The 24659-nt window shown below is 39.1% G+C and overlaps 1 protein-coding gene across 2 annotated transcripts in view; it reads right to left on the bottom strand.

The window, feature by feature from the left end:
- The window catches only part of TFEC (transcription factor EC), a 153572-nt gene that overhangs the window by 27125 nt on the left and 101788 nt on the right, over positions 1-24659 (bottom strand). Inside the window, exon 3 of one of the 2 annotated variants that reach the window (XM_060304998.1) lies at positions 8766-8852. The exons of the other annotated variant lie outside the window; for it this stretch is intronic. Coding sequence (XP_060160981.1) covers positions 8766-8852 — 87 coding nt within the window. The remainder of the gene's footprint in view (positions 1-8765; positions 8853-24659) is intronic. 2 annotated transcript variants of the gene reach the window in all.

Raw genomic sequence — 24659 nt, 5'->3', positions numbered from 1 at the left:
CAGGGGGTTGTTAATATTTACTCAGTCCTTGTCTCTGAAATAGTCTTGAACTATAACAGTATACTGAGATTGTCAAACGCCACCAGCATTTACAGACACTTGATTGAAAAATACCCATCTATGATAAAAGAAGTGAGTTACTGTGCACAACCACATCTCTGAAAGGGAGAGGTGAAACTAAGACTAAAGGGTAGAAATTATAGGGAGACAGATTTAAACTCAGAGGCTAAACAATCCTTTGGCTGGAATGTGACAGAGGATCGGATCAGGCTAAGGTCCCTTCAGATTCTAAGATTCTACAATTCTATGAAATGGCTTCCTTCTGAGGCTGCTAGCACAGCAGAGTGGGTAAGATTGTGCATTTGGTGTCATACAGGATTGGATTCAAACCCCTCTCTTGACATTCACTAACTATATGAACTTGAGTGAGTTACTGAACTTCTCTAAGCCTCTTTTCTCATTTGTAAAATGATAATCCATAATAATAGTCTCTATCTCATATGTTTGTTGTGGTGATTAAATTTTCATGAAAAGTGTTTTGCACAATCCTTGTCACATAGCAAGTACTCAAGGCATAGTAGCTATTATTATTGTTGTTATCCTTATTGCTGCCGATTTCAGCCATTAAAAATTTTCCTAAATGGTAATGTATAATGGGAACAATTTTTTAAAATATTGTGTGTGAATTTTAAAGTATTTATTTCATATGTATTTGCTGAGCACCTATGATGTGCTAGACATTTGTGCTGGGTACTGAGAATAAAATAATGAACAGGTCACTCTTTTAGGCTTTAGGGACACAGCAGTGAACAAGACAGACAAGATCACCAGCTTCCAGGAGTTCACATTTTAAGGGTGGGAGCACACAATAAATAGGTAAATAAAATAAAACACAAGATAATTTTTGTAACTCTAATCCTAAGTGTCCCAGGGAATTAAATAAGATATTGATTTAGGAAGTGTGGGATGGGGTGTTCCAAATAGGGTGATTGTGGAAGACCTCTCTGACAAGTTGATATGGACTAAAGATCTGAGGCATAAAGAGATAGTCATGCAAAGATCTGGGACAAAATCATTCCAAGCCCAAAAAAGGAAATTCCATGGTCCTAAAATGATAATATGCATGTCATATTCAAGGAGTAGGAAGAAGGCTATCAAGACCAGAGCCTAAAGTTACAGGGAAGTGCTGACTATGGCAAAGGGTCCTGGTTATATTCTGAGGATTTCAGGAAGTTAACAGAATGCTCAGCAGTCAGAGAAACAGGATCTGAGTTTTGCTATGTGAAGATCGTTCTGGCTGCTGTGTGATCAACAGCCGTACGGGGGAAAGAAGTAGCAGAGAGCTTAGTTCTGAAGTTCAAGTGAGAGATGATCATAGCCTGGAAAAGGGTTTTAGTAGAGGAGCTGATAAGCTGTGAGATTCAGGAAATCTGGGATGCAGAGTAGGAGGGCATACTGGTAAATGTGGTTGTGTGGAAGTAAGAGAGAGAAGAAGAATTACTTTTTTTGGAGGGTGTTGGTTCTAGATGGATAAGGAGGGGGACAAAAACTTCTTTTCAGTCAGATTAGGTTTGAGATGTCTGTTGGAAGCACAAAAGATGTTAAGGTAGCAGTAAGACATACAAATCTAGCATTAGGGGAGACAGCTAGGCTGGAGAAGGGTTGAGATCACCAACAGAATGTATAGATATGTGAGAAAAGAAGACTGAAGTCTAAGCCTGGGAGCACTTTAGCATGTAGATGTCTATTAGAAGAGAAAGAACCAGTAAGGTGGGTGAAAAGCCAAAAAATATGGCGCTACAGAATCCCAGATAATACTTCAAGAAGGAGGGAGTGGTCAACCATGGCTACTGCCACAGAGAAACCAAGGCTGGTGAGAATGGAGAATTTACTATTGGCTTCGGTACTGGTTGGTTTTAAGAGCTCTTTTAGAATTGTAAGGGCAACAGCTGTATTGGAGAGTAGAGAATGGGAGGTAAGGAAATGGAAGCAGAGAGAGTTCTGAGGGGTAGGGAGTCAGGAAATGATGTGGTAGCTGGAGAGGAACTGCATTCAAAGGGAGTTGTTTGATTTGGTTTTATTTGGGGGGAATCTTAGTAAAGACAAGTGTAATGCTGATATTTATAATTCAATACATCAGAATAGACTGATGATATAGGAGGAGCTGCTATTTAGAGAGGGAGAGTGCTTGAGAAGGTAAGAATTTGTGAGATCTAGGACACAAGTAGTTGGGCTGGCTTCAGATTATGAGCTGGGACAATTCTATTCTAACAGAAGGGATGGCAGAGAAAATCAAAACAGATGCAGGTGGTCTTATAGAATTTGTGATGCAAAGCTAACAAGTAAGTTCTAACCTGATTGCATATATTTTCTCTCTGAAGTATGTTGTGAAAGAGAAATCAGCTAGAAAATGGAGAATGGATGGGGAATGGTGGAGATTTGAGAAGAGAAGAGAAAGTATAATGTTGTCTTAATTAATGAGAATTTTCACCAAGGAATAGCTGTAGTATTGTCTGGTAGTAGTGAAAGCCCCTATGAAATTTTGGTGATGTATAGGAGGTGAGTACTATGAGCAATGTGGTAAAATTTTATCCATTCAGCTACCCAGGTGAAGATGTGGAGTAAGATGAAAAATAAGTTTAATCAGGGTTGGGCTTTTGTTAGGAGAATAAAATGAAGAAAAATGGGTATATGCTAAGAGTGTTCGCAAGAGAAATGGTTATAGTACTTGACCAAGAATAGGTTAAGAAAGAAATTGTCAAAATGTCATGAGTGAGGGGCCGGGGCAGCCCACCCCACCGCCCCGTCCCCACTGCCTACGAGGGCCAGCGTGGGCTCTGGGTGAGTGTGGCCATGGAGGGTTCTCCGGAATCAGGGCCCAGAGGTCCACGGGACCCAATCCCGGCTTTGAAAAGAGCACAGCACATCTGGCACTGACCTGGAGCACCATGCCACGCTTCCCCCAGTGTCAGCTGGAGGACCCAGAGTACAGCCAGTTGGAGTACAAAGGTGAGCAGGGTGGGGCTGTATGCTGGGCACCACAGGGTGACCCACAGAGGCTGGTGTTCGGCCCGAACCAAAGGCTGGCCTCAGACAACCCGTCTGGTGGACTGCAGTTTGCCAACACATAACGAAGAAAAGATTGGTTCAAAGAGGGAAAAGGCTGACGGGACCCCCAACCCCGCACGACCACACCCCCGGTCACAGATGGTAGAGCAAATTACGCCCTGGATGGAGGGGCAGACGAACAGCGATCCAGCTCACCAAGCTGAGCTCTATGCAGCCCTGGCCTTGTCCTGCCCTTCCTGGAGGTCTCAGAGAGATAGAGACGGAGGAAGGAGAAGGGGGCCAGTTATTGCATACACTGGCCGCTTTCATCTTCCAAGGTGGAGGAAATCCTCACCATATTAATGGCATGGAAAAAAGAAAGAAGAGGTATCCAACTGCAGAGGAAAGAGTCCAATGGACCTGATTCTCTGCACAGAGAATGCTGAAGGTGACCCCCTCTTCCCCCAAAAGAAAACAGAACAAAACAGAACAAAACTCGTCAGGAAACTCAGTTTGATTGCAGGGTAGAAACTTCATCGACACTACAGAAATCGGTTGCTTTCTGTACACTCACAACAAACTATCTGAATGAGGAAGGAAGAAGAGAACCCTGTGGACAATGACGGCAACAACACAAAAAAAATACCTAGGAGTCCGTCTAACCCATGACCTACAAGACCCGTAACTCAGAAAACTGGATGAGAGACATACCAATGAAAGAAAATGAAAATGATACACACAAAACATGGAAAGATAGGTGGTGCTCATGGATCGCAAAAGTCCGTCTTGTGGAAATGATTCCACACCCCCAAGGCAATCCAGAGATGCAATGCCATTCCTCTCAAAATACCCACAGATTTTCTCAGACAAGTACAACCAAGAATCCCAAAATGCGTCTGGAAACACAAAAGAACCTAGAGAGTGTCAGTACGCTCTTCAGACAGAAGCACAGACTTCGGACTTCCCACACTGCCTGATTTCCAACTAGCCTGCCAACCTGCCATCATCAAGACATCATGGTATAGGCACACAAGACATCCACATAGATCCATGGAGGAGAAAGGAGAGGCCAGAAAGAAAGCCACGCTTATGTGTCTATTCGTCTCTGACAAAGGAGGTGAGAAGGTCCCGTGGGGATATGATAGCCTGTGCAATGAATGGTGTTGGGGAAACAGGACCGCTCCATGCACAAGCATCACAATGCCACCTACAACAAGAAACTCACACCAAATCGACTACTGCAACGTAAAACCTGAAGCCAGGCGAGGCCTAGAAGAAACCCATAGGTACTGCGTTCTTGGACCTCAGTCTTGGAACCATGTTTGTGGATTGGTGTCCCCAAGCAAGGGAAAGAGAAGCACAATAAACCCAGTTGGGGCTCCAGGTGACTGAAAAGGTTTTCAACAGCACAGGCAAGCGTATGCATGACGAAAGAGGCAGTGGACCGAATGTGAGAAAACACTGATTTGCAAATGTTGTATCTGAGAATGGCGATCATCCGGAAAACAGACTGAGAAGTTGCACAACACAAGCCTTTGAGACACAAAAACCCTAACCTGACGCTTAACCCTAATAATGTGTGTGTGTAATTATTTGCACTGATAGTTATTTTATACTCAATATACCTAGATTATGTATAATAAACATATTCTATATCAAAAAAGATGTCATGAGTGAGAAATAATAGCTATTGAGAAAAACAGTGGTAGAGTCAATTGATTTGGAGTCTCCACAAGCTTGAGCAATGGTGAAGTAAGAACATTAGAGTAGGTGCACTGAAAAACAGAATGTAATGGTCAAAAAGTATGAAATAAAAATGTTATAGGATAGAGAAATACATAATAAGAAGATCTAAGATATCATCATGTGAAGGGATCGCTGGATAGGAAGGAGAAAAATACCATTGACACCAAGGAGACTGAGAAACTGAGAGGTTAAGGTGTTGATGAAAACACAGCTGATTTCACTGAATGTTTCTTGCACTTTGGGTCTTTTCAGTCCAATTTACAAAATTGTTGCAGTAAGAACGAATTGACAGTTGCCTAGTTCTCTTGGTCAAATAGAAATTGAGAGGTAACTTCTGCTTAATTATTCTGAGTCTAGTCACTAATCACTCAATATTCATTTCTGGGTCAGAAATACCTGGGCTAAATTGATCTGTGAAAACCTTGAACTATTCCATTCAATCTGGGGAAATGTGAAGGACCACCACAAGTGGACCCTTAGCAGCTTCCAAGCTTTCCACCAACAGAAGTTAGAACATGATTTTTAATTAAGCCTATATGCAGTGGGATAAATCTACACTCAAGGTTTTCTGCTTAAGTCACAACAAAAGAACCCCAAAGTGACTAACAGCACAATCAGTAGACTGCCCCTAAGACTTTGCAATTTCTGTGAGAACTACAGAAAATATGTAAAATACTCAGCAACGTGCCTGTGACATAGTAGGTGAGACATTAAGAAAAATTATTATTATTGATAAATATCCTCACTTTTGAAGCTTACCATTATGGGCATCTGTTGTTTCAGCCTCTCTAGAATTCATTTACATTTATTTTGGTAACAACTCCTGCTCTCCTGGTTCTCACTCTTAACCTAGATAATTTGTTTTGTGGAGCTGCCTGATTCACAGCTCTAGCGTGGGCCCAAGACCCAGAAAAATTAGCTGACAGTTAGATATATGACAGAAATTGCTCCACAAGGAATTAGCCCAGAGATTGAACTGGAACTAAGCGGGAAAGGAAGCTCTCCTCTTAAGTTTTTAAGCTTGACTTAATGTATCCACCAGGATGCATTTGGTTATGACAATCAGAAAATCCTGACACAATTAGCTTATAAAATAAAGGAAAAAAATCTTACTTAATGTGTGAGATCCATAGGTAAAGAATTCTCCAGGGGCATATAAGCAGTATTTCTTTGCATTCCGTTTGGATTTTCCTCTCCCTTTGTTTCTTTAGTTTTTCCTCAGTTTATTTACCTTCTGGGCAATAAAATGACTACATAAGTCACATTGTCTTACAACATCATGGAGAGGCAAAACCTTCTCTTTCTTGGGTCTCCTTTAAAGGCTAAAGTAAATTCTAGAAGACCCCAGGAACCTGCTCAACTTGCCAGAATTGCAACACAAGCTCATTCTTAAAACAATCTCTGGCCAGGGAAACAGGGTCACCAGGGTTGGCTTAAATTAATCAGAAACTTCCTCTTCCTTGTGAAGGAGTGGATGTCTGAAAAAAAACTGGGTTAGCAAGGAAGAATTGTGTGCATAGCTAGGAATAAGCTGTGATAGTGTCTGCTCAACAGCTGAGAATAAGGCCAGTACAGAACAAAGGCAAAGTTATGGAGGGATGTTCACATACAATATTACTTAGGAATTTGTGGATGACATGAGCCAACAAATTCCTTTCATACTTAAGCCCCATATTAGCCAGGTTCTATCATCTACAACCAAAAGTTCACTAGCTAAAATGCTTACTCAAAGCATTCCTCTGAATCTAACAGGTCTTTATTTTTATCCACATGAACTATAAATATCCTTCAGAATTTCCTATCTCTGTTCTACCACCTATTCTTATACATTCTTTTTTTCTGACTTCTTGCCTTTTCTTATGTTGTTCTCTCAACTTGTTATACTTTGCTGCCTTCATGTCTACCTCTTAAAATCTTAACCTTCCTTTATAACTATATCTCAAATATCATCTTTTCCTAAAGCATTCCAAAAATATCTCAATTTCGCATGGTTTCTACTTTAGTCAAACTCCAGGGCAACTCTCTGACTAGCATTTAAAAAAATTATATATATATATATATATATATATATATATATATATATATGCCATCTACCAAGATTTAATATAAAAATAGCTTTGGCAATAAATATTTTCAATTATTCTCATAATGCAGAAGAAGAAAGTGAAATAAAGAGAAGTGACTTGCACAATACCTAGATGACAACTTGGGTTAATACCAAGATCCATATTCTTTCCCTCCCTGTCTCTCAGGTGTGCCTCACTGCACTGCCTCACTATCATGTTGCCTCTTGATATGTGAATTGTGTCTCACTCAACTTTTAGTTTCCTATAGTGCACGTATTGTGCTTTGCATATAATAACTATTGAATAAATATTTGGTCAGTTGAACTGCTTGGGGTTATATCTTGATCCTGATTTATCAATGATTATTGATTGGCCAACAGCAGATACTTCTTTATATAAGTACAAATAGGCCAGTAGTATCTATCTTTTACATTCTGTATATCAAAAGCAAATTCCCAATACTCACTGTCACCAGTTTGCATGGAATAAGCAATCTATGCAACCTCTACAAAACAAGTAAGATAATTTGACAAAGAGAATGTTTCAATATACAATTTCAATGAAATAAGTACCACATACAAGGAAGAGAAGATTGCAGGAAATTAATATCATTTCCTCAGACCCAGAAGTTGAATACTAGTTAAGAAAATAGTAACCTCATGCTGTTGAATTAGATGGGGAAACTTAGCATTAATAACATTTATATAGATAATTTGTTAGATTTCCTATAAATATGCTGCTTAAAACCTGAAGAGAGAAGAGGTAGAAAGAATTGTCACTTCATTCTAAAAAACGAACGAACAAACAGGCAAAAAACAAACAAAAAAAATCCACCAAAAAAACCTTCAAAAAAAACCTAGATTTTAAACCTCATTTAATCTTTGTCTAATAGTGGTATTAATGACTTGTTATAAAGTGGAGGTCCTTTGTACGAGAGAAAAGGAGGAAAGAGATAATTCTCCTTTTTGTAGTCTATTTGGGAATTAATAAAGAAAAGAGGGATGCTTTGTCTAATTTTTTTCTTAAAGTTTTAAATTTAAAATGTCCATTGTTAATATTAATACAACTTAGCCCACTGATTTACTGATGAACAGTATCTAGTCAGAATTCACTTTCTTTAAATGAAATGTTTAACAATTAAATCACAATCTTTCATATTTTTTCTCATGTTTTCTCAAAGGTCTAAAACCATAAACAAACAAACCAACAACAACCCTTCAAACTGTATAGAAAGAGCTTGCACACCCTTTACAGATTCATTTCTAGAGATTAATAAATGAACAATGAGAAGGCAACAGTAATCAAATAGGAGATAAGATAACTCTTCACTGCATATTATTCCAGGAATTTGTGATTTCAACACAGAAATCTGTCTACATGCCTTAAAGTAGTGTGAGGCTCTTCTAGCTTTCTTCAGTTCATCTTTAACCTCTGGTTATTGGCTCAGAAGTAAAGTTATATTTTTGTTGTTATAATTTTTTTCTTTCCTCTATAAGGTGTAGAGCCTCTGAATCTGATAGCTGTTAGTCATGGTAAAATAGTTAAAATTTAGCCATGAACTTATGAGGGTATTATGATATGTTGTGCTTCAAACGGAAATCTGAAGATTTCACAGAAAATGCTATAGCAGACTAGATATATAATTAGATGGTGTTTATAGAGATTAGGTAGGTAAGTAGATAGATAGACAGATAGAATAGTACACGTCCTATTATCTTCCTCAATAAAATTATGTATCTTTTTTTCTGCCCCAATAAATATTTTTTAATATTTATCTATCTTGTACCTGTTTCAAAAGTGCAGAAGAAAACACCACTTATTAATCAAATGAAATTTCTTGTTTTATCATCATATGCTATTATTGATTTTAATCTCATTGACCTCCTCAGGTCTGGAAACACTTACTGTTCTTTGCATTAGCAGAGGAGAGTCTGTTCCTTCCTCTTTAAAACTCGATTCCGTACCGATTATATCCTCAATAACGTCCTCCATCTAGCAAAATATAATACATTTAGAATATTGTGCATAATGATAAAAGTTGCACGTCAGTCTGAGTTCAGAGAGAAAAATTTTAGCAATCTTTAAAAGTTTTTTTAGAATATTTAGATTATATGTGTATCAAAACGCAGAATATTTTAGAACTTAAAATGAAGTAATTCTGACACTCTGATCTGTGTTGCTTTTCCTTGCATTAGCTTACGCCAGCTGGCAGGTGATGGCTGGGCAAATCACCCTGGGTTAGTCCTTTGGAAATTAGTATCTGCATAAATAGAGTGATTATCATGAATACCTTGAGCCAGAGCTCATACACTTAGCTTGTAGAGAGATGACTTCCTACAAACTTTATTTTTCTTTTAAAATGTTTTGATAGGGGGCTTCCCTGGTGGCGCAGCGGTTGAGAGTCCGCCTGCCGATGCAGGGGACATGGGTTCGTGCCCCGGGCAGGGAAGATCCCACATGCCGCGGAGCGGCTGGGCCCGTGAGCCACGGACGCTAAGCCTGCACGTCCGGAGCCTGTGCTCCACAACGGGAGAGGCCACAACAGTGAGAGGTCCGCGTACCACAAAAAAATAAAAACAAACACACACACACATACACACACACGTGGCCATTGGGTACCATATTCCAGAGTGTGGCTCTAGGCCCTGTTCTGGACTTTAGATGTTATTCCATGTGCACTGAGAGATCTCTAAAGGATCTAGGAAAATAAATATACATGTTTTCTTTCTTTTGGTTAGTCCACTTTCTGAAAGTTTTCAAGTATATTATTGATTGTTACCAAACTCAAATTTTAATTTCATGACATTTTTCTTATTACTACTCCACCATTAAATGGACAACAAATTTGTATTGAACAGATGTGAAGGAAACCTGAGGGAAGAAGGATGCTAAACACAATTCATGGTAAGTGGTTTACTTTGGAGCATTTCTGATAGTTTCAATAAAAATTACACATGTCATTTGTCCCTTTTCTTTCTGGAAGCTTACATCATAAATTACTCAGTCTCCTGCATCTCTCATTTTTTCCTCTTACCTATAAACATACTCAGGTTTCTTCTATTCCAGAAGGAAACCCTTCTTTCCTACATGTCAAAGTTCATCCTCCTTGGAGACTCTACTTTTGCCTCTAACACTTCTATCCATAATTTCTGTCATCCACCTACATGACTATCTTTTCCCCTAATTTGTTGGAGTTGCTGTCTCTTCTATTATTCTAAATTGACTTTAAAATCTAAACCAAAACTTTGCTTCACAGCTTCCAGGAATCTTCATAATTAATCACCTTGGAATCCAGTTGCTACTTTAAGAAAGACAACAAACACATCATTTTATATCAGATGAAATAGAATGAACAGATTAGACAAAAGAAGAATTACAAATCAGCAGAATAAGCGTCCTCAAAGTGATAAATGAAGATGATGAAATACAAAGGAAGAACACAATATTTTTACTAAAATAAAAATAGAAATAATATTTATGGAAAGAATGAGGCTCAAGGACAAAGGAAAAGATTATAAGCAAAGGTCTACAAAAGACTAAGAATCAAGCTTTTCAACAACCCTGGGTGCAAGAAAACAATGGGATAACATTTGAAGTGTTAAAGGTAAAGAATTTTGAACCTAGACATTTATAACCAATAAAATATCCTTTAAGTGTGTGCATGAAATAAAGCTTTTCTTAGACATAAAAACTCAAGTTTTAGGGCAAAAAGACCTTCGGAAAACACTCTTTCAGGAAGTATACTAGTCAGATAATAAATAAAACTATGAAATCAATACAAAATATAAGAATGAGGAAGTAACAGTAAAATGTTTGTGGTCTAAATAAGAAGAATGTATGTGTGTGTATTCATTCTAAAAATATCAATTCAGAAAGATAGGTGAGAACAAGAAGGAGAAGACCATACTCAGACAGACTTTTACTTAAGGGTATGACATAGATATTGTTAAACAATGACATAGATAAAGAAGAAATATAGCTATGTGTCTTAAGTTAGGTGTAACCAAAAAGAGAGAGAGAGAAATTTAACCTATCCAATAGAGGATAGAAAAAAAGATGGCAAATAAGGAAACAGAAAGCATAGTAATTAAAAAAAAAACGTGAAAAAAGGTAAGTATTAAATCCTAATGGTAAAGTAATTACAAGAATGTAAATGAGTTAACATAGTGCTCAAGAAATTATCATTCAAATTGGATTTTTCAAAGGTATTGTAATACTTTGTCTATAAAGGACACATTTAAAATAAAACAATAGAGAAAGCAGAAAATAAAGTGCAAAGATGAACCACAAAAATGACCAAAAGGAAAGCAACAGTAACAATGTTAATATTAGACCATATAAAATTCAAGATCAAATGTTAAAGCAAAAATAATAAAAAAATAATACCAAGTAACCATGAAACCTAAAAAACCTAAAAAGAAAAACCTAAAAAACTCTGTAGCAACAGCTGTCAGAAATCTATGAAAAATAAATTCAATTGTAGTTGAATATTTTAGCTCACCACTCTCAAAGTCATAAATCTGAATTTAGCCTTCTCTTCACCTATTCTCTAGGCCATGCCTGGGTCCTATCACCTTCTAGTCTATACCACTCCATTTCTGAAATTTTAAATTCAATTATCTCACTCATCAAATGCAATATTCCATTTAGATCCAATTTAGACCCCCTATGGCAAATCAACTGAACAATTTTCATTATGACTCTCTATGCTTTTACCCTATTATCTTTCTGCCCAACCACCCCTAACTCCCCAGGAGTTCTCTCTCTCTACTTCCTGTTAACTCTGAATTCAAAGTAGAATGGTTCTTGCTCACCATCTTACTGAAATTCCTTTTGTTGCTATTTTCTTTGACTGCTTGACTGATAAATTCAATAGATATTTATCAGTCCTTATTTACTAGACTCAGTCACTACATTTGAGTGTGTGGGTCATTTCCTCCTTCTTTAAACAGGTTCCTTCAGTGGCACCACACTAGTTATCTTTTTACTTTACCTTTACAGTCCTTTTCCTCTGACCACCCCTTAAATGTGGGTGATCTCCTCAATCCCACCCTTGGTTTCCTACTCTCCTCATTGTTTTCATGTTCTTCAGGAGCTTTCTTCCTCATTCAAATTTTCAAGTACTACCCATAGGCTGACAACTCTTAATCTCTTCCTCCAGTCTAGATTACTCCTCCTCAAGACAAACTTGGATATCTAGCTGTCACCAGCATCTCCACGTTGTGGTCTCACAGATACCTCAGTTCTAACATGTTCTAATATAAGGCCTCATCATCTCTCATTGTTCTATAGAAATAACCTCCCCACTGGTCGCTCCCTCCCCCCAGGTTTCTTCTTCTACATAGTTGACAGAGTGATATTAAAGTCAAATCTGATTATGTCGCCCTAGCCCTTACATTTAAGCCTTTCAAGGATTTGAAATTACTTAACATGGAGCACCAGCCTTTCTGTGATTTGTCTATTACCTGCTTCTCTAGTGTGACCTTTTGTCATCACCTCATGCTGTTTCCTATTCTTTGCTCATGCTATCTTACTTGGCTAAATTGCCCCACTAGCCATTTTCCTCTAAGTCTACTTGACATACTTCTGAAGCAGAACAGCACTTCTGCACTTCTACATATACCATAGCTTTTTCTACATAATAGTATAAGTATTTGCTTCCTTTTTTTTCTCTTCCCTTCAACTTAGAGTTCTTGTAGAGTACAGAGGATAAGAAAAACAAGACAAGGAATAATTAAAATATAGCATGTGCTGTAAAAATGCTATGACAAGAGCAATTTTTATCCACATGATATAGGTGTTACTATGAAAACTCAGAGAATAGGCACCTAATCCACACAGAATACCCCCAGGGAAAGAAGAAACCTGAGACGAATTTTGAAGAGTCAGTCAGAATTATCCAGATAAATGGAGATTGAATGAGTAGTTGGTAAAGAAAGGATATAAGGAAGAACCTGGCCGCTGTGAAAATCACTAGTGAACCATATGGCTGAAGAACACAGTACCATGCAGATGTGTAATGATAAGTCTGGGTAGGGTAGCAAGGGTTAAGTGTGGAAGAGTCCTGTGTGCCGTGAGTACAAATTTGAATTTTATCTTGGAAAGACCCATGCTATAAAATGCTTATTTGACTTTATATCTGATTGTCTTGGAGCGCTTTAATCACCTAATTACTCCTAATTGCAACCCCCAAATCCTAAATCTATGGATGCTCTCATAGATTTCTTCTCTGGTAGCTATGATTTCTGGGGTCTTTGAATTAATGAAATGTTCCGTGATGTCACAGGAGGACAAGCATAGAAGAAAGAAACACAAAAATATGGCAACAGCCACCAAATCCTGAGTAATCTCACTGCCCTTGTGTTAGAAACTTCAAAAAATGTAAGCATCAGAGTGACATCACCAAGATGGCAACTTAGTTAGCTCCTGAATTCACTCACCATCATGAGAAGAACAATTAACATCTATTCAGAAACAAGACACCACTAAGAGAATCCTAGAGCACGGGGGTGAGGCTGAAATACCCACTGAACCTCAGAGATCAAGGCAGACTGCATCAGAAGGCGAGAGAAGCAGCTACACGTTGACCACATTGACCCTCCCGTAGGACAGTGCAACACTATGCAGAGAGGTCTTCTCTGAGCCACTGGTTCGTCCAGAGGGAAAAGAGAACCCAGGGCGGACAACCAATCTCCTTCAACATTGTGGGCTGCTCTGTGGGAGCCCCTACTTTGATCTCGCACTATGGTAATTGCAGAGGAATCTATGGGGCCCAGCCACTGGGAATCTGTGACAGAGAAGCAGGGAGGGGCTTGCAACAATCAACACACAGATCTTGGCAGACAGTTCGTATCTGCAGTGCCTGCCTAGTAAATCCAACCAGCGACATCGTTGGTCTGCAGAACCAAATCAGGGGTACACTTTGACCAGGTAACTTGGGGGGAGGGGGCACAGATCTGACTGATTCAGATACTCAAGGAGTTTTATCAGCCCTAGAGCCCATTTGTCCACACCCAGTCACGGTGCTGAGTCATGGCCCCACCCACAGTGAAAAGTACTTTCCAGCCCCATCTGAACAGAAGAGCTAGTGACAACTCCTGGAAGTTGTGTGGCACAGTGGGGCTTGAGTCAAGAGGCAGGTGGACAGGCAGAGCAGATCACCCACAGAGCAAAGCCAGTACCAGTCATGGGGTCTTCCCATGCTATGCACAGGCAGGAAGATTAATTCATAGCCAAGGGTAGCTCTTGGCGTCTCTCAAACTGAGAACCTCCTTGGAAAATTGAGAATAGTCTGGAAGGCTATTCCTCTGGCCCCAACTGATCAGAAGGGCTAGCAAAAATACCTGAAAGTTTTGCAGCACAGCAGCACTCAAGTTGAGCAAAGGGCAGACAGAACTGATAGTCTGGAGAGCAAAGCCAGCAGCCCTGTTCAGCCAAGGAACTTGGGTGTGGGTCAGCTTGAGTTAAGACAACAAAGAGCTTCACTTGTTTTAGAGCAGCTTCTGCAACTGTGTCTGGGCAGAGAATCTAATTCATAGTCTTGCTCATCATTGAATACAGCCTTCAGCCCATCCAACAAGGAAACCTAACCAGAACACATGGGAAGTTGCATAGCCCATTCAACAGTCCCACATACAGTGGCACTTGAACAGAGAGCACAGCCATGGCTTCCCCTATCTGCAGAGCAAAATCAGTGGCCTCATCTGACCAGGGTATTCAGTGCATACTCAGGCCTTATTCAGGCCTCCAAACAATGAACTGCACAGGCCCTGGGCCCTGACCTACTTCCCTGCTAGGACAGGGAAGCTAATTCATAGCCCCACCAGCTACATCCAGTCCCAACCATCTAGTAAGCCTGATCAGAGAATTCAGGCAACTGTGGAGCCCATTCTACAGCCTCACTTGAGTAAGAAATAAAGCCAACAGTCCTATCCAACTGCTCTCAGCTAGCGGCACAACCCCCAATCCCTGTCTTCAGAGTTCTAACAGTTGCCTCACCCAAATATATCATAATATCAGGCTCCACCTGCCCAAAGGCATTAGTGGCAGACACACCAGAAACCCAAAATGAGCAGACTGATGAAGAACTGTCTCTGGCAAAGCAAACCTGTAAAGTCTGCAAGAGGAGCCCTATTACTCAAATGCACAGATACCAACATAAGGAATTAAGGATCATAAAAAATCAGGTAAATATGACACCACCAAAGGAAACTAATTAAACTCCAATAACTGACCCTAAAGAAATGGAGATCTATGAACTGTCAGATAAAGAATTCAGAATAATCCTTTTAAGGAAGTTTAGTGACCTACATGGAAACATAGACAGGTAACTAAACAAAATTAAGAAATACAATAATCTATTATTAATAACCCAATATTTAAAAAAGTATAAATTTTAACAGCAATAACCTAAAGTGTGACGGGGAGAAGAAGTAAAAGTGTAAAGAATACAAATTCTATTGAAGTTAAGTTGCTAGCAATTTAAAATAGGGTGTTATAAGTTTAAGTTATTTTATGTAAGCCTCATGATAAACACAGGAAAATCTTATAGTATTGTAATTACGCAAAAGAACTCAATAAAGAAGTCAAAGCATATTGATACCAAAAGGCAGAACACAAAAAATGATAGCAGGATAAGAAACAGGGAATGATGGAGCTACAAAATAACCAGAAAACAACTAAAAACATTTTATTGTAGTGAGCCCTTATCTATCAGTAATTACTTTAAATATAAATGAATTAAATTCTCCAATTCAAAGACATAGTATGGATGAATGGATTAAAAACAGAAGATCCAAAATGTGCTGTCTACAGGAGACTCACTTTCACCTTAAAGACACAAATAGACTGAGAGTGAAGGGATGGAAAAAGACATTTCAAGCAGTGGTAACCAAAAGAAAGCAGGGGTAGATAGCTTATATTGCTTACATCAGACAAAACAGACGAAACTAAAAATGGTAAAAAGAGACAAAGAAGGTCATTATATAATGATACAGGGGTCAATGCATCAAAAAGATGTAACTATTTATGAGTCCAACATCACAGCACCTAAGTATATAAAGAAAAAGTAACAGCGCTAAAGAGAAAAATAAATGGTATAGTTACTATAAACAATAATATTTGAAGACTTTTTTACCCCACTCTCAACAATGGATAGATCATCCACACAGAGAATCAATAAGGAAACAGTGGATTTGATCAACACTATAGATTTCCTGGACCTAAAAGATACACAAAGAACATTCTGTCCATTGACAGCAGAATACACGTGTACTCTCAAGTATACATGTGACATTTTCTAGGATAGACCATATGTTAGACCACAAAACAAGTCTTAACAAATTCAAGAATGGAGTAATACTGTGTCTTTGCTAATCACAATGGCATGAAACTAGAAATCAACAAGAGGAAACTAGAAAATTCACAAACACATTGAAATTACACAACACTCTCCTGAATATTCAATGGATCAAAGAGGAAATTAAAAGGGAAATAAAAATGTTTATTAAGACAAACAAAAATAGAGACATGACAAACCAGAACTTACGGGATACAGCAAAAGCAGGCCTTGAAGGCATTATGCTAAGTGAAGGAAGTCAGACAAAGAAAGACAAATACTGCATGATCTCACTTATATGTGGAAACTAAAGCAAAAACAAAAGCAAAAAAACCTCGTAGAAAAAGAGATCAGAGGGGCTTCCTTGGTGGTGCAGTGGTTGAGAGTCCGCCTGCCGATGCAGGGGACGGGGGTTCGTGTCCCGGTCCGGGAAGATCCCACATGCCGTGGAGCAGCTAGGCCCGTGAGCCATGGCTGCTGAGCCTGCACGTCCGGAGCCTGTGCTCCGCAATGGGAGAGGCCACAAAAGTGAGAGGCCCGCGTACCGCAAAAAAAAAAAAAAAAAAAAAAAGAGATCAGAGGACCTTCAAGATGGCAGAACAGTAAGACCTGGAGATCACCTTCCCATAAATACATCAGAAATACATCTACACGTGGAAAAACTCCCACAGAACACCTACTGAACGCTGGCAGAAGACCTCAGACCTCCCAAAAGGCAAGAAACTCCCCACGTACCTGGGTAGGGCAAAAGAAAAAAGAATAAACAGAGACAAAAGGATAGGGACGGGCCCTGCACCGGGGGAGGGAGCTGTTAAGGAGGAAAGGTTTCCACACACTAGGAAGCCCCTTAGCGGGCAGAGACTGCGGGGGCGCGGAGCGGGGAAGCTTCAGAGCCACGGAGGAGAATGCAGCCACCGGAGTGCGGAGGGCAAAGTGGAGAGATTCCCGCACAGAGGATCGGAGCTGACCAGCACTCACCAGCCCGAGAGGCTTGTTTGCGCATGAGACACTCAGGCTGCTGCTGCTGCCACCAAGAAGCCTGTGTGCGAGCACAGGTCACTATCCACACCTCCCCTCCTGGGAGCCTCTGCAGCCCGCCACTGCCAGGATCCAGTGATCCAGGGGCAACTTCCCCGGGAGAACACACAGCGCGCCTCAGGCCGGTGCAACGTCCTGCCGGCCTCTGCCGCCGCAGGCTTGCCCCGTACTCCGTACCCCTCCCTCCTCCCGGCTTGAGTGAGCCAGAGCCCCCGAATCAGCGGTTCCTTTAACCCCATCCTGTCTGAGCGACGAACAGACGCCCTCAGGCGAAATACATGCAGAGGCAGGCCCAAATCCAAAGCTGAAACCTGGGAGCTGTGAGAACAAAGAAAAGAAAGGGAAATTTCACCCAGCAGCCTCAGAAGCAGTGGATTAAATCTCCACAATCAACTTGATGTACCCTGCATCTGTGGAATACATGAATAGACAACGAATCATCACAAATTGAGGAGGGGGACTTAGGGAGCAGTGATATATATATGTATATTTCCCTTTTTCTCTTTTTGTGAGTATGTCTATGCTTCTATGTGATTTTTTCTGTATAGCTTTGCTTTTACCATTTGTCCTAGGGTTCTGTCTTGCCTTTTTTTTCTTTTTTTTACTGCTTAAAAATTTTTTTTCTCTAAATAATTATTTTTTATTTTAATAGTTTATTTTATTTTATTTTATCTTCTTCTTTCTTTCTTTCTTTCTTTCTTTTCTCCCTTTTATTCTGAGCCGTGTGGAGGACAGGCTCTTGGTGCTCCAAACAGGCATCAGGACTCTGCCACTGAGATGGGAGAGCCAAGTTCAGGACACTGGTCCACAACAGACCTCCCAGCTGCATGTAATATCAAACAGTGAAAATCTTCCAGAGATCCCCATCACAATGCCAAGACCCAAATCCAGTCAACGACCAGCAAGCTGGAGTGCAGGACACCCTATGCCAAACAACTAGCAAGAAAGGAACACAACCCCACCCATTAGCACAGAGGCTGCCTAAAATCATAAAGAGGCCACAGATACCCCAAAACACACCACCAGACATGGACCTGCCAACCAGAAAGACAAGATCCAGCCTCATCCCCCAGAACACAGGCATTAGTCCCCTCCACCATGAAGCCTACACAACCCACTGAACCAACCTTAGCCACTGGGGACAGATACCAAAAACAATGGAAACTACAAACCTGCAGCCTGCAATAAGGAGACCCCAAACACAGTAAGTTAAGCAAAATGAGAAGACAGAGAAACACACAGCATATGAAGGAGTAAGGCAAAAACCCACCAGACCTAAAAAATGAAGAGGAAATAGGCAGTCTACCTGAAAAATAATTCAGAATAATGATAGTAAAGATGATCCAAAATCTTGGAAATAGAATGTAGAAAATACAAGAAACGTTTAACAAGGACCTAGAAGAACTAAAGAGCAAACAAACAGTGATGAACAACACAATAAATGAAATTAAAAATTCTCTAGAAGGGATTAATACCAGAATAACTGAGGCAGAAGAACAGATAAGTGACCTGGAAGATAAAATAGTGGAAATAACTACTGCAGAGAGGAATAAAGAAAAAAGAATGAAAAGAATTGAAGACAGTCTTAGAGACCTCTGGGACAACATTAAACACACCAACATTTGAATTATAGGGGTCCCAGAAGAAGAAGAGAAAAAGAAAGGGACTGAGAAAATATTTGAAGAGATTATAGTTGAAAACTTCCTAATATGGAAAAAGAAATAGTTAATCAAGTCCAGGAAGCACAGAGAGTCCCATACAGGATAAATCCAAGGAGAAATATGCCAAGACACATATTAATCAAACTATAAAAAATTAAATACAAAAAATAAATATTAAAACCAGCAGGGGAAAAACAACAAGTAACAAATAAGGGAATCTCCATAAGGTTAACAGCTGATCTTTCAGCAGAAGCTCTGCAAGCCAGAAGGGACTGGCAGGTCATACTTAAAGTGATGAAAGAGAAACACCTACAACCAAGATTACTCTACCCAGCAAGGGTCTCATTCAGATTTGACGGAGAAATTAAAAGCTTTACAGACAAGCAAAAGCTAAGAGAATTCAGCAGCACCAAATCAGCTCTACAACAAGTGCTAAAGGAACTTCTCTAAGTGGGAAACACAAGAGAAGAAAAGGACCTACAAAAAAACACCCCAAACAATTAAGAAAACGGTAATAGGAACATACATATCCATAATTACTGTAAACGTGAATGGATTAAATGTTCCAACCAAAAGACACAGGCTTGCTGAATGGAAACAAAAACAAGACCCATATATATGTTGTCTACAAGAGACCCACTTCATACAGACTGAAAGTGAGGGGATGGAAAAAGATATTCCATGCAAATGGAAATCAAAAGAAAGCTGGAGTAGCAATTCTCATATCAGACAAAATAGACTTTAAAACAAAGACTATTACAAGAGGCAAAGAAGGACACTACATAATGATCAAGGGATCGATCCAAGAAGAAGATATAACAATTGTAAATATTTATGCTCTCAACAGAGGAGCACCTCAATACATAAGGAAATTACTAACAGCCTAAAAGGGGAAATTAACACAATCATAGTAGGGGGCTTTAACACCCCACTTTCACCAATGGACAGATCATCAAAAATGAAAATAAATAAGGAAACACAAGCTTTAAATGATACATCAAACAAGATGGACTTAGTTGATATTTATAGGACATTCCATCCAAAAACAACAGAATACACATTCTTCTCAAGTGCTCATGGAACATTCTCCAGGATAGATCATATCTTGGGTCACAAATAAAGCCTTGGTAAATTTAAGAAAATTGAAATCATATCAAGTATCTTTTCTGACCACAACGCTATGAGACTAGATATCAATTACAGGAAAAAATTTGTAAGAAATACAAACACATGGAGGGTAAACAACACACTACTTAATAACCAAGAGATCACCGAAGAAATCAAGAGGAAATCAAAAATACCTAGAAGCAAATGACAATAAATAGAGGGAACTTAACTCAACATAACAAAGGCCATATATGACAAACGCACAGCTAACATTGTACTCAATGGTGAAAAACTGAAACCATCTCCAGTAAGATCAGGAACAAGACAAGGTTGCCCACTCTCACCACTATTATTCACCATAGTTTTTGAAGTTTTAGCCACAGCAATCAGAGAAGAAAAAGAAATAAAAGGAATCCAAATTGGAAAAGAAGAAGTAAAGCTGTCACTGTTTGCAGATGACATGATACTATACATAGAGAATCCTAAAGATGCTACCAGAAAACTACTAGAGCTAATCAATGAATTTGGTAAAGTAGCAGGATACACAATGAATGTACAGAAATCTCTTGCATGCCTCTACACTAATGATGAAAAATCTGAAAGAGAAATTAAGGAAATACTCCTATTTACCATTGCAACATGAAGAATAAAATACCTAAGAATAAACCTACTTAAGAAGACAAAAAACCTGTATGCAGAAAACTATAAGAAACTGATGCAAGAAATTAAAGATGATACAAACGGATGGAGAGATATACCATGTTCTTGGATTGGAAGAATCAGCATTGTGAAAATGACTCTACTACCCAAAGCAGTCTACAGATTCAATGCAATCCCTATCAAACTACCACTGGCATTTTTCACAGAACTAGAACCAAAAATTTCACAATTTGTATGGAAACACAAAAGACCCCAAGTAGCCAAAGCAATCTTGTGAAAGAAAAATGGAGCTGGAAGAATCAGGCTCCCTGACTTCAGACTATACTACAAAGCTACAGTAATCAAGACAGTATGGTACTGGCACAAAAACAGAAATATAGATCAATGGAACAGGATAGAAAGCCCAGAGATAAACCCACGCACATATGGTCACCTTATCTTTGATAAAGGAGGCAAGAATATATAGTGGATAAAAGACAGCCTCTTCAATAAGTGGTGCTGGGAAAACTGGACAGCTACATGTAAAACAATGAAATTAGAACTCTCCCTAACACCATACACAAAATTAAACTCAAAATGGATTAAAGACCTAAATGTAAGGCCAGACACCATCAAACTCTTAGAGGAAAACATAGGCAGAACACTCTATGACATAAATCACAGCAAGATCCTTTTGACCCACCTCCTAGAGAAATGGAAATAAAAACAAAAATAAACAAATGGGACCTAATGAAACTTAAAGCTTTTGCACAGCAAAGGAAACCATAAACAAGATGAATAGACAACGCTCAGAATGGGAGAAAATATTTGCAAATGAAGCAACTGACAAAGGATTAATCTCCGAAACATACAAGCAATACATGCAGCTCAATATCAAAAAAACAAACAACCCAATCCAAAAAGCGGCAGAAGTCTTAAATAGACACTTCTCCAAAGAAGATATACAGATTGCCAACAAACATGTGAAAGAATGCTCAACATCATTAATCATTAGAGAAATGCAAATCAAAACTGCAATGAGATATCATCTCATACTGGTCAGAATGGACATCATCAAAAAATCTACAAACAATAAATGCTGGAGAGGGTGTGGAGAAAAGGGAACACTCTTGCACTGTTGGTGGGAATGTAAATTGATACAGCCACTATAGAGAACAGTATGGAGGTTCCTTAAGAAACTAAAAATAGAACTAGCATACGACCCAGCAATCCCACTACTGGGCATATACCCTGAGAAAACCATAATTCAAAAATAGTCATATACCAAAATGTTCATTGCAGTTCTATTTACAATAGACAGGACATGGAAGCAACCTAAGTGTCCATCAACAGATGAATGGATAAAGAAGATGTGTCACATATATACAATGGAATATTACTCAGCCATAAAAAGGAACGAAACTGAGTTATCTGTAGTGAGGTGGATGGACCTAGATACTGTCATACAGAGTGAAGTAAGTCAGAAAGAGAAAAACAAATACCATATGCTAACACATATATATGGAATCTAAAAGAAAAGAATAAAAGAAAAAAAATAGTCAGAAGAACCTAGGGGCAAGACAGGAATAAAGATGCAGACCTACTAGAGAATGGACTTGAGGATATGGGGAGGGGGAAGGGTAAGCTGGGACAAAGTGAGAGAGTGACATGGACATATATACACTACCAAATGTAAAATAGATAGCTATTGGGAAGCAGCCGCATAGCACAGGGAGATCAGCTTGGTGCTTTGTGACCACCTAGCGGGGTGGGATAGGGAGGTTGGGAGGGAGGGAGATGCAAGAGGGAAGAGATATTGGGACATATGTATACGTGTAACTGATTCACTTTATTATAGAGCAGAAACTAACACAACATTGTAAAGCAATTATACTCCAATAAAGATGTTAAAAAACAAACAAAAAAAAGAGACCAGACTTGTGGCTACCAGAAGTTGGTGGTCGGAGTGGTGAGGAATTGGAGGAAGGTGGTGAAAAGGTACAAACTTCAGTACTAAGATAAATAAGTACCTTAGTACTTATATAAGTACTACAACTAGTACTTATATAATATAATGTACTACAATGTGATGACTATATTTAACAATGTTGTATGACATACAGGAAAGTCGTTAAGAGGAAATATTTTCTTTTCTTCTTTTTTTTTTTTTTTTTTTTACTGTATCTATATGATAAGATGGATGTTAGCTGAACCTATTGTGGTAATCATGTCACAGTATGTGTAAATTAAATCATCATGCTGTATTCCTCAAACATATATAATGATTATGTCAATTATTTCACAATCAAGCTGAAAAAATAAAATAATGTTAAAATAATTATAAAAATAAAAGATGACAGAAGCTCCCCCCAACCCACCTGGAAATGTAAGCATCAAAACAACTCTTCAAGGAATTCCTTGGTGGTGCAGTGGTTAGGAATCCGCCTGCCAATGTAGAGGACACAGGTTCGAGCCCTGGTCCAGGAAGATCCCACATGCCGTGGAGCAACAAAGCTCGTGTGCCATAACTACTGAGCCTGCACTCTAGAGCCCGCGAGCCACAAGTACTGAGCCCACATACAACAACTACTGAAGCCCGTGTGCCTACAGCCCGTGCTCCACAACAAGAGAAGCCACTGCAATGAGAAGCTCACACACCACAATGAAGAGTAGCCCCCACTTGCCGCAATGAAGACCCAACACAGCCAAAAATAAAATGTAAATAAATATATAAATTTATATATAAGACAACTCTTCAAACCATAGAAATGTTGGTGAGAGAGGTTAAGGATTGAGACCACACAACAACTAAGTGGTGGTGCTAATCTCATGGTGCCTGACTCTGAAGACTCCAAACTTTCTGCTTTGTGACAATGACTCTTAGCACCAATCAAAGAATATTAGGATGTTGAGGTAAGTTCCCTCTATGTCTACTTTCTGGAGAGTTTTTTTACCATAAATCGGTGTTGAATTTTGTCAAAAGCTTTTTCTGCATCTATTGAGATGATCATATGGTTTTTATCCTTCAGTTTGTTAATATGGTGTATCACATTGATTTGTGAATATTGAAGAATCCTTGTATTCCTGGGATAAACCCCACTTGATGGTGGTGTGTGATCCTTTTAATGTGCTGTTGGAATCTTTTTGCTAGTAGTTTGTTGAGGATTTTGCATCTATGTTTATCAGTGATATTGGTCTGTAGTTTTCTTTTTTTGTGACATCTTTGTCGGGTTTTGGTATCAGGGTGATGGTGGCCTCATAGATTGAGTTTGGGAGTGTTCCTCCCTCTGCTATATTTTGGAAGAGTGAGAAGCATAAGTGTTGGCTCTTCTCTAAATGTTTGATAGAATTCGCCTGTGAAGCCATCTCATCCTGGGCTTTGTTTGTTTGAAGATTTTTAATCACAGTTCAAATAAACAAGTGGGACCTAATGAAACTTAAAAGCTTTTGCACAGCAAAGGAAACCATAAACAAGATGAAAAGACAATGCTCAGAAAGGGAGAAAATATTTGCCAATGAAACAACCGACAAAGGATGAACTTCCAAAATATACAAGGAGCTCATGCAGCTCAATATCAAAAATACAAACAACGCAATCCAAAACTGGGCAGAAGATCTAAATAGACATTTCTCCAGAGAAGATATACAGATTGCCAACAAACATATGAAAGGATGCTCAACATCACAAATTATTAGAGAAATGCAAATCAAAGCTACAATGAGGTATCACCTCACACCAGTCAGAATGGCCAGGATCAAAAAATCTACAAACAATAAATGCTGGAGAGGGGTGGAGAAAAGGGAACCCTCTTGCACTGTCGGTGGGAATGTGAATTGATACAGCCACTATGGAGAACAGTATGGAGGTTCCCTAAAAAACTAAAAATAGAACTACCTTATGACCCAGCAATCCCACTACTGGGCATATACCCTGAGAAAACCATAATTCAAAAAGAGTCATGTACCACATGTTCATTGCAGCATTATTCTCAATAGCTGGAACATGGAAGCAACCTA

The sequence above is a fragment of the Globicephala melas genome, chromosome 9, assembly GCF_963455315.2.
Source record: "Globicephala melas chromosome 9, mGloMel1.2, whole genome shotgun sequence".
NCBI lineage: Eukaryota > Metazoa > Chordata > Mammalia > Artiodactyla > Delphinidae > Globicephala > Globicephala melas.
The sequence above is the reverse complement of the archived record's forward strand: the minus strand, read 5'-3'. Positions and strand labels throughout refer to the sequence as shown.